The 13,106-nt window shown below is 37.5% G+C and overlaps 1 protein-coding gene across 1 annotated transcript in view; it reads right to left on the bottom strand.

Moving 5' to 3' along the window:
* Positions 1 to 13,106, bottom strand: part of LOC107727350 (exostosin-1) — a 333,036-nt gene that overhangs the window by 4,369 nt on the left and 315,561 nt on the right. Inside the window, exon 9 of the mRNA XM_016537193.1 lies at positions 6,884 to 7,044. Within this exon, the coding sequence (XP_016392679.1) occupies positions 6,884 to 7,044 (161 nt within the window). The remainder of the gene's footprint in view (positions 1 to 6,883; positions 7,045 to 13,106) is intronic.

Raw genomic sequence — 13,106 nt, 5'->3', positions numbered from 1 at the left:
GTCATAGCCCCGGGGCCCAGTGAGGTCTTAATGCGGCCCTGGTTAGGAGAAACAACTTAAACAAGAGCTCCAAGAGCAACCTACGAGTAATAAAATGTTACTCTGGGTGGGACTGAGAGTATAGTCATGGTATCCAGCACAGACAGAGAGGCCACCCTTCTGTGAGAACCTCAAAAACACAGATGTTTTAATTTATGTGAGTGACACCTACTCTCTCTCTCTCTCTCTCTCTCTCGCTGTCCTTATTAAACAGAATCTCCTTTCCTGCCTGCAGACGTCTATTCTGTCATTCTCTTTCCTTCCCTCTCTCTTTGAGGGACAGCCGTCAGAGCGTTCCTCTCAGCACTGCAGGTGGCTTATCTCTCTTCACACGTTTATTTATGTCCTTTTCTCCAGCACACTTTAAACTGGGGTCACTTTGCAGGTGGTGTGTCAGCTCGCTGACCAGTAGCAAAGCAGTTAATCTGTGTGTCGGGTGTGTGATGTGTCAGTCTGAAGGTCTGTGTGTGTGTGTGTGTTTTGAGTGATGAGTTCACAGACCTTCAGCTAAAACAAACTGTGAACTCCATCTAACCTGTGCCATTTATCGTTAAAATATGGCCAGTGAAGCTGTCAGACTGAACATTTATTAGCTGCTTTAATATCAGCCTGTCTCTGAGCGATCTCTATCGCAGCAGGTCTCACATTCGGCTTTTACAAGCACCTGACACTGACCTCGTACCAGCCTCTTGTCCAAATTCTGTGAGAACCGGAAAAAACCTGTGACTGAAGATTCAACAAGCTGTGAATCCCTGCTGTGCTGTTGTTAGGGTGTTGTGGATGGTGTTCAGGGTGTTTCTGTGTGGTTGCTATGGTGCTCTGAGTGTTTTTAGAGTGTTGCTAGGGTGCTGGATGGTGTCCATTGTGTTTTTGTGTTCTTTTGTTTTGGATGTCTTTCTATTTTTCTTTCAAACATTCTTTCAAAAAATTCAAGCAATATCATTTCTAGGATGCTGGTTAAAGATGTAGCATAACTAACTTGCAAGACTTTATAATGGTTATCAGTCATACAATTTTAATGAAATAAAAATTGTATGACTTCTAAATATTTAATTACGGTATTTAATTAAAGTATCTAGTTTAAAACCTGTTAGTTATCAGCTGAACAAGTGTATTTATTTAACACTATTTAACCAATTTTACAGAATTATAATGTAGGTATAACATACTCTAGACTTTTGCTGTATGTACATACAGAGCTTGGTAGATTACTTAGAAATTGTAGCCCGTTACTGATTCCAAATGACAATAATGTAGCTAGAAACGTAATCCATTACATTACACATTTTAGGTAATGTAATCAGACTACTTTTTGATTAATTTTAGATTATTTTTTTTAAGTTGTTTATCACATTGATTTAAATAGGATAATCTCATACCATGTTGATATAAAAATACAAAGAGTCTATATTCCATTCGTTGTAATTCATAACATGCATTAACATTACATTACTTCAAGGTTTCCCAAACTGTGGTTTGTAAATGAACTGCAGGGGCTTCATAAGTTTAATGAAAAGCTAATAATGAATTAAATCATAAAAATTGAAAATGAAAATAAGTCATTTTAGAATAACATCAATCAAAATAAAACACTTACTGAAATAAAATATTTGATTTGTTTACCTGCACGTCATGTGACCATTAAACAACATGAACCGTGAACATGCAGATGTGATATTTAATTACTAAAATATTTATTTTAAAATCTCAGCGTACTTCAAATAAATATATTAGGTGAAAGATGTTCAAAGGTTTGGGAATGCCTGCATTATATGCAAATAAGAAATAAAGTGAATTTGTCTATTTTAATATTGTGCATTCTTTGTCTGAATGTCCACAAAACTGGAAGACCATCTGAATGTACAGTGGGTACGGAAAGTATTCAGACCCCCTTAAATTTTTCACTCTTTGTTATATTGCAACCTTTTGCTAAAATCATTTAAGTTAATTTTTTTTCCTCATTAAAATTTAAGGGGGTCTGAATACTTTCCGTACCCACTGTATATAAGCAGTATTAGAAAGGAACATTTAAAAGATAAAAAAGAGGAATTAGGGAGAATCAATCAATGATGAATAATTTATTGCTATTGTGTGAATAATATGCAATCATGTAATCGATAAAAAGTAACTGTATTTGATTCTGAGTATTTTAAAATGAAATATAATCTCATTACAAATACTTAATTTTTGGAATCTGATTACGTAATCCAGATTACATGTAATAAATTACTACCCAGCTCTGCGTACATATTCTCTTCAGCTAAAATAATTTATCCCATATATTGTAGTCTAGTGGTCCTCAGCCAAGGGGCAGGGGTCCACTAGGGGGCTCAGAAAGCATCCAAGGGGCCCGCAGGATGACTCCAAATGAATAAAACAGTGGTTCTCAATCTTTTTTACTTATTATTCAGCATTATTATTATTAAAGGCCCAATAATATAAGGTAATATATTTCCAGTGCCATTTCTGCAAAGCTATTGTTTACCAAATTTTTTATGAGCAGAAACTGGGAGTATTGTCACAAATAATTGTTTATTGCACCAAAAGTTCATGTAAATATGAAGGAAAATCTAACCTTTACCCCGGCGACCCTAAAGGCTGGAATGAATGAAATAGTAACCAGAGTGTAGCAAAGCCAATTGTATATTTTCATGATGAAAGATGAATTCACATTGAGATCACTAGAGAGAGACAACAGAGAAATATTTATGTGCTAGGTTTCAGAGAAATATTTTACTAAGTCTAGCTTTATATAGAACTTGATATATCATTTGTATTTCAGAGTTATATTTAACAAGCTACAGAAACAAATCAGTTGTTTCTTTCCTCAGGGAAATCAGGGTACTGTATAAAAGTCTTTTGAGATATCTTTTGAGGGACTTTGGTTCATGTCTCTGCATATGAAAAATGTTATAAAAACATTTTTCACAAGTGAACATGTAGCATGTTCAGGGGCATGTGTTAATGGCATGTCTGACTGTTTAGATATTTTTCTTCTACATAACGAGCCCGGTCTCATGAAAATGCGTATAAATAGTAAAACTATTAAATAAAAACGAAAACTCATGGTATTGATACGCAAAAATGGACTTTGGCGTGCATATGATATGCTGCTAATGTTAGCTCTAATGCAGCTGCAGAACAGGTGCAGCTCTTCTTCATAATGCATTTTGTCATAATAATTCGAGCCCGGTCTCATGAAAATGCATATAAATAGTACGCCAAATAAAAACAAAAACTCGTGGTGTTGATACGCAAAAATGAACTTTGGCGTGCATATGATACGCAGTTTTCGCGTACATATGATACGCATCTACCCCACAACCCTAAACCTACCCATCGCGTAGCATATACACGCCAAAGTCCATTTTTGCGTATCAATACCACGAGTTTTCGTTTTTATTTGGTGTACTATTTATACGCACTTTCATGAGATCGAGTTGACATAACTCACTGAGGATTGCTTTAACAATTGCAAAGGAAGAGGAATATAGTAAGAGAATACAAGCTTTTTGTGAGAACAGACTTAAATTAACAGAATATTTCACACAAATACTATATGAGGTTGTTTCTTTATTGGAACAGATTCGTAGAAATTTAGCATTACATCTTGCCCACTAATCGATCCTCTGCAGTGAATGGGTGCCGTCAGAATGAGAGTCCAAACATCATAATAATCCACGAGTAATTGACACGACTCCTGTCCACCAATTAATGAAGTGGAAAGCTAGGTGATTGTAAGAAACAAATCCATCTTTAAAGCCATTTTAACCATCACTTCTGGCCAAAATATCCACGATAGTCCATGATCCACTTCCTCCAGTCAAAAAATGTTGATGTGAGATGACAACTCCATCCCCTGTTGTATTATTCACTAAAAAATCTTTATCGTACCTCTCAAAAGTCATGTGCCCTTCTTGCATACACAAGGCAAGCATTAATAGCATTTGAAGTCAGACCTGGCTCTAGGAATCTTCAACAATTGTTGAATATTTAGTTAGTGTTATTTTTTGGTGATTGTGTATGTAATGCCCTATGAAGAAGCTAAGCAAGTAAGCAGATTAAAATAAGCAAAGGATTTTGCTTATTTTTGTAAAGGATTAGTAAACTCAGCTAATCAGGTTGTATTAGCTATGGCAAACTGACTACGGATATTTTCAGATGACACACACTTTAATCCACAACTGTTTCTGGGTCTCTGAAACAATTGGAGCAAATGAAACAAGAACTAAAGTGCTTTGCAAAAAGTTTCATACATTTATTTCTGCCTTTCTTTCATTCTTTCCTCACTTGCTGTTTTTATGGAAACCATGAACCTCAAGGTGAAAAAAATATTTACATTTATATTAATAAGTTCATTAAAACAACACATTATTACTATTATTGTTTAAGAAAAATTATGTCATTATTGTGAGTTTCGTGAAATGACAACAGTAGAGTTTTAACTGCCTTTCCACTGTCTCCTACAAATGACAGACTGGAAATCATTCATGGAAAGTTTTATGGGAACTGCATGGAATTCCGACCATATGAATATGCAGAATTTTCAAATCCAATTTAAGCTTTGGGTGTGCTGAGCATGAGGTGAAAATTATCAGTATTTGTGCACTAAAAGGATATTCTTTAAACACTACTTCTGCACAATTCTGCAAAATGGGCAGTTATGAATAATTAAGTATAAAATAATTATTTTATAATTCATTGCATAACTATTTACGTTGCTCAGCCCTACAAAACCTTCTATGCTTTTCTTTCAGAAATATTGGCAGTCATTTGTTTTGTGCGGATATATTCATACATTCATTATTCATTAATTTTTTCATGAATTTTTTTGTGCGACTGCCATTAAAAGGTGAAATGCAATGTAATGAAATTACTCATTTGTAAGGGAATTAATTATTATTAATTCATTCAGGTTTTAAAAGGACTCGAATCTGAAAATCCTGAGTCAACCTGATTAAAGCTGAATTCAAATCTGATAGTTTACACTTTAAATCAAGGGTCGTCCAGCGAGCCGGTGATTCTTAGTATATTTTAACAATTTGAATAACTGTATTCCCCCTGGCCACGGGTTAATAGTCCGTCCCACGGCGCGATCTCCCAATCGCCCTCTTTGGGGGCGGAGCGTGCATACATTAACAAGAGGCTCCCATTTATTATGAGGACACCTCTAAAAGTTGTTAATACGTCTATAAAGTCTCTTAAATGCAAATATTGTACATACAAATAAAGTTTACTTCATTTCATCATTCTGCATTTGTCGTGCCTATTCGTTCAAGATTAAACTTCACATATTACACACATTTTAATAACCTCATTTCCTAAAAAGGGTAATAAACACTGATTAAAGTTGCACTGATTACATGAACACATCAAGCATATATATATAAGACATACAACATATTATTTGTGAATCTATTGCTCCGATACTTTCAAATGATTGTCTTATGAATCGTCTGTGTAAGCTTGTGTCCCTTTTTTTTGGAATGCAGGGGGAAAAGGGGAGGTGTCCTGAGGTCATGCCCATGTCAAGCGAGTGTGGATCTGCCATCCTTCTGCTGGACAGGGAGCTCTAAAATTGTCTCTTTTGTTGATCGGATTTAGCAATTTATGTGTTAAATGGTCAGGGGTATCACACATCTGGTCCTTGAAAGCCCGTAAAACAAAGATAGTTTTGTATCCTCGTTTGAGTTAGAATTTAAGCCCTGTCTTTATCTGAGTCTCTTGAGAGATACGCTAAATAGGACAGGAACTGCTTCAACCCTTGACTGACCCTGCATGAGTTTTACGACCGCAGCTGGTTGCAGAGGAGTGCCTCAGTTTGTCTTAAAGGAATGTGGTTGTTTCAGGTGTGACTCAATCGTGTAAGTGTCTCCGTTCAAAGACAGAGATCCTACAGCAACAAACCTATGTGAATGTCGGAGATAGTGGAAAGGCGCCTTACTGCGATTGTACTATTTGAATTTACTTTTGTCAATACATCCACAGGCATGCTGTTGTAAGCATGTAGGAAATACTGCTGCTGCAGTTGCACATATAACATATATGAAACAACCCCCATATATAACATACATGAAATCATCCCATAGCAGATCTATACAGGTGGAGCTGGGGGAGGTGGAGGGTTTCTGAAGCACGCTGCAACTGCTACAACAAGCACTAGCCGAGTATTTGAATGTTGAGCAGCAAGCTCATAGGCTGCTGATGTGTAAAGAAAGCAATCAGCTATGCCATATGAATAATGATGTGATTATAGTTGAGGTCAAAAGTTTACACCCCCCTTTCAGAATCTGAAACATTTTACCAAAATAAGAGGGATCATACAAAATGCATGCTATTGTTTATTTAGTACTGACCTGAATAAGATATTTCACATAAAAGATGTTTACATATTGTCCACAATAGAAAATAATAGTTGAATTTATAAAAATTACCCCGTTCAGTATGATTCGTAATACTGTGTTCTTACCTTAATGATCCACTTTTTTTTTCATTAAGTACTGCTACAGGAGATATGTTTCCCAGAAGACAAAATAAGTTAAATTTACCCTGTCCTTCAAATTCAAAAAGTTTTCACCCCCCGGCTCTTCAGAGTTTCATGACAGAACTTTGTATTTAATTAAATATCAATCTATAAGAATTAAGCACTACAGATATTCTGCCACCCCGTGGCTAGGCATAGAATTTAATGCTTACTGTTAGCACATGCTAATTGTTAGCCGGCAATGTTTTGTTGAAGAAAAAAAAAAAGAAAGAAAAATAGGTAGAATAGAATAGAAAAAATGCAGCAAAAGAAAAACAAAATAATGCTCTTCAGGTCAGTTTTGTGTTGTCTGGAGATTACCTGTGGTAGAACGCAGCTCCTGTGAGCACCATGGAGTATTCATTGGTCCATTTAGAGGTATAACCCCACTTCCCCTTCCCGCTGTCCCAGTAATGGCTGCGTGCTGGGTAGCCTACGATCCGATCTGGAAAACTTTGCCAAACGATGAAGGCGAAATCCACCTGCAAACCCAGAGAAAACAGAAGTGCACAATTTTGATTACATAACTATTTCAGAAGGTGAGTACAATAAAAGACAGATTATTATTTTTGGTTAAACTATTCCTTTGAGAATAAAGACATTATGTTCATTTTCATTATCTCTTCAGACTACAGATAAAACCAAAGGGAAGACCCTGCTTGAGAAACTCATCAGAGAAGATTAAAGAAGTAGAATTAACAAAAGCAACATTAGCTCTTTTGATAGTCTGTTAAAAGAACTGACATGGGCTCACTTTCAGTGAGATAAATTATCAAAGGAGCCAATGAGAGCTAAAAGAGAACAAGCATTTTCTAGCTCGGCTCTTTATTTAGCCTTGGATTTTCTAATGCCTTCAGACATGCTTCAGCGTCAACACAACTGACTTGTCTGCATGCAGGGGATGAGAGCAGTCCTTGCTCTGTCAAAGTCAGCATGCGCACATATTAAAAAATGAACCCGCAAATCAGAGGAAAAGCTTGCAAACGTCCCCCTTAATGTTACAATAGATTAATCGCTGCGTTAGCAGCGGATTCGGATTTATGACATCATGCAAATAACGTTAAGGAATTACAGCTTTAAGGCGCATCACTCCAGCAATGCATTGTGGGTGACACACTGAAATTCGCTCCATTCATTATGTGTACTGGACCTTGATTATGGATCTGAGCGAGTGGGAAAGATGAATGGCAGGAGGAGTCATGAATGCTTGGTCTGAGATGAACAGAACTCACAAATGGCTAAGAAATTAGTTTAACTAATTATCTAGCTCTTATTTCATTTAGCAGTGTGCTAAAAGGAGAATCTGAAGTGTTCAGTGACCAATTTGAAGATGACGCAAAATCTTTCTGAAATTCTCAGTACGTTGTGGTAACATGTTTATATGAATTTACAATAAAGAGACATAAAAAAAAAAACAGCATCTACACTGCAGGATGGCAACACAATATGATGCAACAAAACTAGAATGTTTTCTTGTATAATCAAAGACATACTTTGATTTAAGCATTAAAGCATTAAAATTATGTATTTTGACCGTGTTGAGAAGGTACATACTTTTGAGATTATAGTGAAATATCCCAACACTGGGACATTTTGGTTCCTCTTCAGGAACTCGAGCTGCGTCGGAAAACGCTACAGGAACGCCTTCTGTGACCATGCTCTGAATCACATGTGAAATCAGTCCAATAGCTGAGCGGGACGTCACGGGCGGGTGACGTCATGACCAGGAAGCTATAAAAGCACGTGCGGCGGAGCCGGCGTCAGCTTTTCAGTCATTCAGCGAAGCGCTCTGTGTGTGTCAGTCATATTTATTGTTGTCTGTCAATTGTGAATAGTCATAAGCTCCAGCTATGTCTAAGGCTCACGCTAAAACTAAGCATTTTAAGGGCGAGAGCAAGCCACGTTATAGGTTGTGCCTGTTGTGCCTGTGCGTGGTTTGTTTGGGAGCGAGGCACGCAGAGTCGGCTCTCGAGGGGGCCGGCTGCCCACATTGCGTCACTCCACTCGAAGTGTGGCGGCCTCTAAGACCTTTTTAGCAGTTGTTTCGATGCAAAACATCTGCAACGCTGCGGGTTGGTCCACACCCATTACCTTTGTCAGATTCTACGGTCTAGACATGCGAGCCACTCCTGGCTCTTCTGTTCTCTTGCCCCAGCTGTGCAAGCTGCCACACTAGGCAGAGATTTGGAAGTCTGGCAGCGTGGGAGTACAGGGACCATCAATAGAGGGAAATCGTCTCAGGTTACGTATGTAACCATGGTTCCTCGAGGGAACGAGATGCTGTGTCTCGGTGCCATACTTCTGACATCCCTGCCGGCGCTTGCTTCATTCCTGAAGCTGACGCCGGCTCCGCCGCATGTGCTTTTATAGCTTCCTGGTCATGACGTCACCCGCCCGTGACGTCCCGCTCAGCTATTGGACTGATTTCACATGTGATTCAGAGCGTGGTCACAGAAGGCATTCCCGTGCGTTTTCCGACACAGCGTCTCGTTCCCTCGAGGAACCATGGTTACATACGTAACCTGAGATGATTTTTGGGACTATGAAACTATGTCTTCTAAGATACAAGCTACTCCTAATTTAATGGAGTTAGTAACAGATCTTTTTTTATGGCTTCAGTCCATCGTTTGTTGATTGGACGGAGGCAGATCCGTCAACTGTAATAATGGGGCAGAATTTAAAGCCCAAATTTCACATCATTTTTTTTGCATAGAATGATAGCCTGGGGGAACACAGGTGCTTGACAAATGCGCACTAGAAAGATTCATACTTGTCCAGTGTCTGCGCTTTTTCTCTCCAGAAGATATGACAAATTAATTAGTGCAAAAAAAAAAAGTGTGCAGCTGCTTGTACTGTGCAGATTTCTGAATTTTTGTCATGCACACTGCATGCATACCCTATTGTATGCGTAAAAGCCAAAGTATACATTAATCTTAAGCAGACTAACTGATTAGAGGACATTATCTGTGCGATTAGTCACATGGCATTCATGGTTCAGATGACTGGATAAAAAAATAAAAATAAAAAAAAACTTCTAAAAGACGGCAGAATTCCATTGTGGGGATCATGCACCAGCCAAGCAACTGCCATTAAGATGAATAGGAATGCTAACCTTCTTGCCAAGCACACATTTATAGGGTCAGATGTGCAATAAAGATAAATGGGAAAACAAATACACGATAGATGAAGATACAAATTAACCTGCAGAAACATGCACAAACACTAGATTAATGCTGTCATTTATATTACTCTGTCATTGTACTATAACAATTATTACCCTTTCTGGTCAATTCTTCAGGCCATTAACTGCAGCACAGACATCATAACCCATGGCCTCTGCTGTGCCGCTGTTATGCCACACATGTGCCTACAGTCTAATGATGCTTGCCGCACAAAAAAACTCAACCCCTATATTACATTTCCCATTTTAATAAGCCAGTTAATGAGTTGAAAAACAATGCAATTATCAATTCTGTGGAGCCATAGCGCTGCACAGTCTTAACAAAATGGAAACTACTGCTAAATATGCCATATTCTCACATTCTAAGAACTTTTCAATTAAAACCCTCTCAAATGCTTAAAGGGCAATTACTGGGGCAGATTACTGTGCGAAACGAGAGGAAGCTTCCCTCCAAATGTTGCTGGATTTGTTTAAAGCCACAAGAGCTTTCTCACCGAAACTGAGACTCATTAAACTTTTGTAATATGGGTTCTGTAATCTTGTAGCGCTATAAAAGTTAAGTGGATATTCTGGCCAGGCAGAGGTAAAGATGTACTGGGTGCAGTTAATAAAACATCAGTATGATGAATTATGGATAGCAGGTTTCAAACACACACTGAGCTACGCCATACATAATGAACTTGAGAAATTAGAAGCTTTCCAGCCATCTGATTGGACGTATTCTCACTGCTTGTGACATTTGAAATATTATTCTGAAGCAGATTATAATTTACAACGTACACTGCAGTACAGCCAGTGCACTTTAAAACTGCTAGTAAATTTCACAAGCAATTACAAGGAATGCCATGTAACATTGAATTGAACATTAAATTGTGAAGTAGAAAAACTAAAATCATATTTTTTTGGAAAAACATTGACACTGGCAATACTCCAACAACATTGAAGCGTATCTTTCTTTCCTCAAACTTTATGGAATTATGATAGTGTCAGACAAATGTGAGAGGAAAGAGATCAGTCTTTGGGATTTAATTGGTTTTGCTGACTTCTGCTGCTGAATGGTGCGGCTTTTCAAAACTTGCTCCATCAAAGAGGATCAACAAAATCTTTCAAGATCCGACTGCAAAGGAGTTAACAGTAAATTCCATAACCAGATTAATTCCCACATTGTTTTTTCTCCCACCCCTGCCGGGGTATTTACAAACAAGCTTCATAGTCCCATAGACTTGGCCAGGAAAGCCGAAAATGTGTTTCTTTTGTTTTTAACACCCTTAACCCTGTAAACTGTTGGAGAATTGCATTGGCAACAAATTCTTCCTGGCCCTTGGATCATCTCTGCCTTAATCAAACTTAGACCTACGACACCCTAAACATCAAAGCCTCTCTCTGTTCGGGGAACAAATAAATCCCAGAATTCTTCACATTGCCTGAAACATCTTTGCCAGATGGTGCAGCCATATTTTGTGAATTGGCACTGTGGCCACACAGATTTGCATATCACAGCTCGAGGAATGATAGTTGTTAACTACACATTTATAATCCTTTTAAATAATAATTATTCCAGATTTGGCCAATTTGCTGGGAAACTGGAATCTCATTCAGGCCTTTGAAACATTAAAGGGATACACCACCCCAAAATGAAAATTTTGTCATTAATCACTTACCCCCATGTCGTTCCAAACCCCTAAAAGCTTTGTTTGTCTTCGGAACACAATTTAAGATATTTTGGATGAAAACCGGGAGGCTTGTGACTGTCCCATTGACTGCCAAGTAAATTACACTGTCAAGGTCCAGAAAAGTATGAAAGACATCGTCAGAATAGTCCATCTGCCATCAGTGGTTCAACCGTAACGTTATGAAGGGGCGAGAATACTTTTTGTAAGCGAAAAAAACAAAAATAACGACTTTATTCAACAATTCGTATCCTCTGTGTCTCTCCGCATCACCTTAGCGCCATTTTGGAGAATAACCACTGAATGCAAGCAGCGCACGCTCTTCTGTGTCAGCCGCGACACAAGGATACGTTTTCTACGTGTATTTACGCATTGATTTGAACGAAAACAGCACATCCGTGCAGCACGGCTGACACAGAAGAGCGTAATCAGACAGTCACAAGCCTCCTGGTTTTCATCCAAAATATCTTAAATTGTGTTCCGAAGACGAACGAAGCTTTTACGGGTTTGGAACGACATGGCGGTAAGTGATTAATGACAAAATTTTCATTTTGGGGAGGAGTATCCCTTTAACTATTCATCTAAAATTATAAGGACGTAGTTCACTAAATATTGCGTCACTTTTGAGGATGGTACTTTATGTCAATGCAAATACCTGCATCTTACTCATTAACCACTGCAATTTAGTTTAGTGGGTGCGTCCTCAACATTTAAATTAAATCATAGACATCTTTTCTGTGCAAGCACAGCTACTTTTAATGTAAATTAGGTTCATTATAAACTACCGTATTGGCCTGAATATAAGACGACCCTGATTATAAGACGACCCCCCCTTTTTCCAGATGTACCTTCTGGAAAAAGGCTTTTCTTTTGTTTTTACTCGCGATCTTTACAACACGCATTACATTACGTATTTCATGGCACACTCGTTTATGCGTATTTGGCGCCACCTAGTGTTGTGGGTGTATTATTGACATGTCAAAGTCTAGACCCTGAATATAAGACGACCTCGTTTTTTCAGATGTATTTCCAAGAAAAAAATATCGTCTTATATTCGGGACAATACAGTATGCTTCTTTCACAAAAAAGTGCTTGATGCAGTTCGCATTGCGCTATTACCAACAAATGATTGACCTAAGCTAGGTCTGAATACACTGTCTAGCTATAATGGCAATAACTGCTATCATCGTACACTACCAATCAAAAGTTTTTGAACAGTAAGATTTTTAATGTTTTTTAAAGAATTCTCTTCTGTTCTCCAAGCCTACATTAATTTGATCCAAAATACAGCAAAATCAGTAATATTGTGAAACATTTTTACTATTTAAAATAACAGCTTTCTATTTGAATAAATCTTAAAATTAAATTTTTTTCCTGTGATCAAAACTATATTTTCAGCATCATTACTCAAGTCTTCAGTGTCACATGATCCTTCATTCTAATATGCTGATTTGCTGTTCAACAATTTTTTTTTTTATTATTATTATCAATATTTAAAACAGTTGAGTAAATGTTTTTCAGGTTTCTTTGATGAATAGAAAGATCAAAAGATCATTATCTGAAATATAAAGCTTTTGTAACATTATACACTATACCATTCAAAAGCTTGGAGTCAGTTTTTAAATTTTTTTTTTAATAGAAATTAATACTTTCATTTAGCAAGGATGCATTAAATTGATCAAAAGTGATGATA

This window comes from Sinocyclocheilus rhinocerous, unplaced genomic scaffold (assembly GCF_001515625.1).
Source record: "Sinocyclocheilus rhinocerous isolate Xijiao unplaced genomic scaffold, SAMN03320098_v1.1 scaffold156, whole genome shotgun sequence".
In the NCBI taxonomy this organism is placed as follows: Eukaryota; Metazoa; Chordata; class Actinopteri; order Cypriniformes; family Cyprinidae; genus Sinocyclocheilus; species Sinocyclocheilus rhinocerous.
The sequence above is the reverse complement of the archived record's forward strand: the minus strand, read 5'-3'. Positions and strand labels throughout refer to the sequence as shown.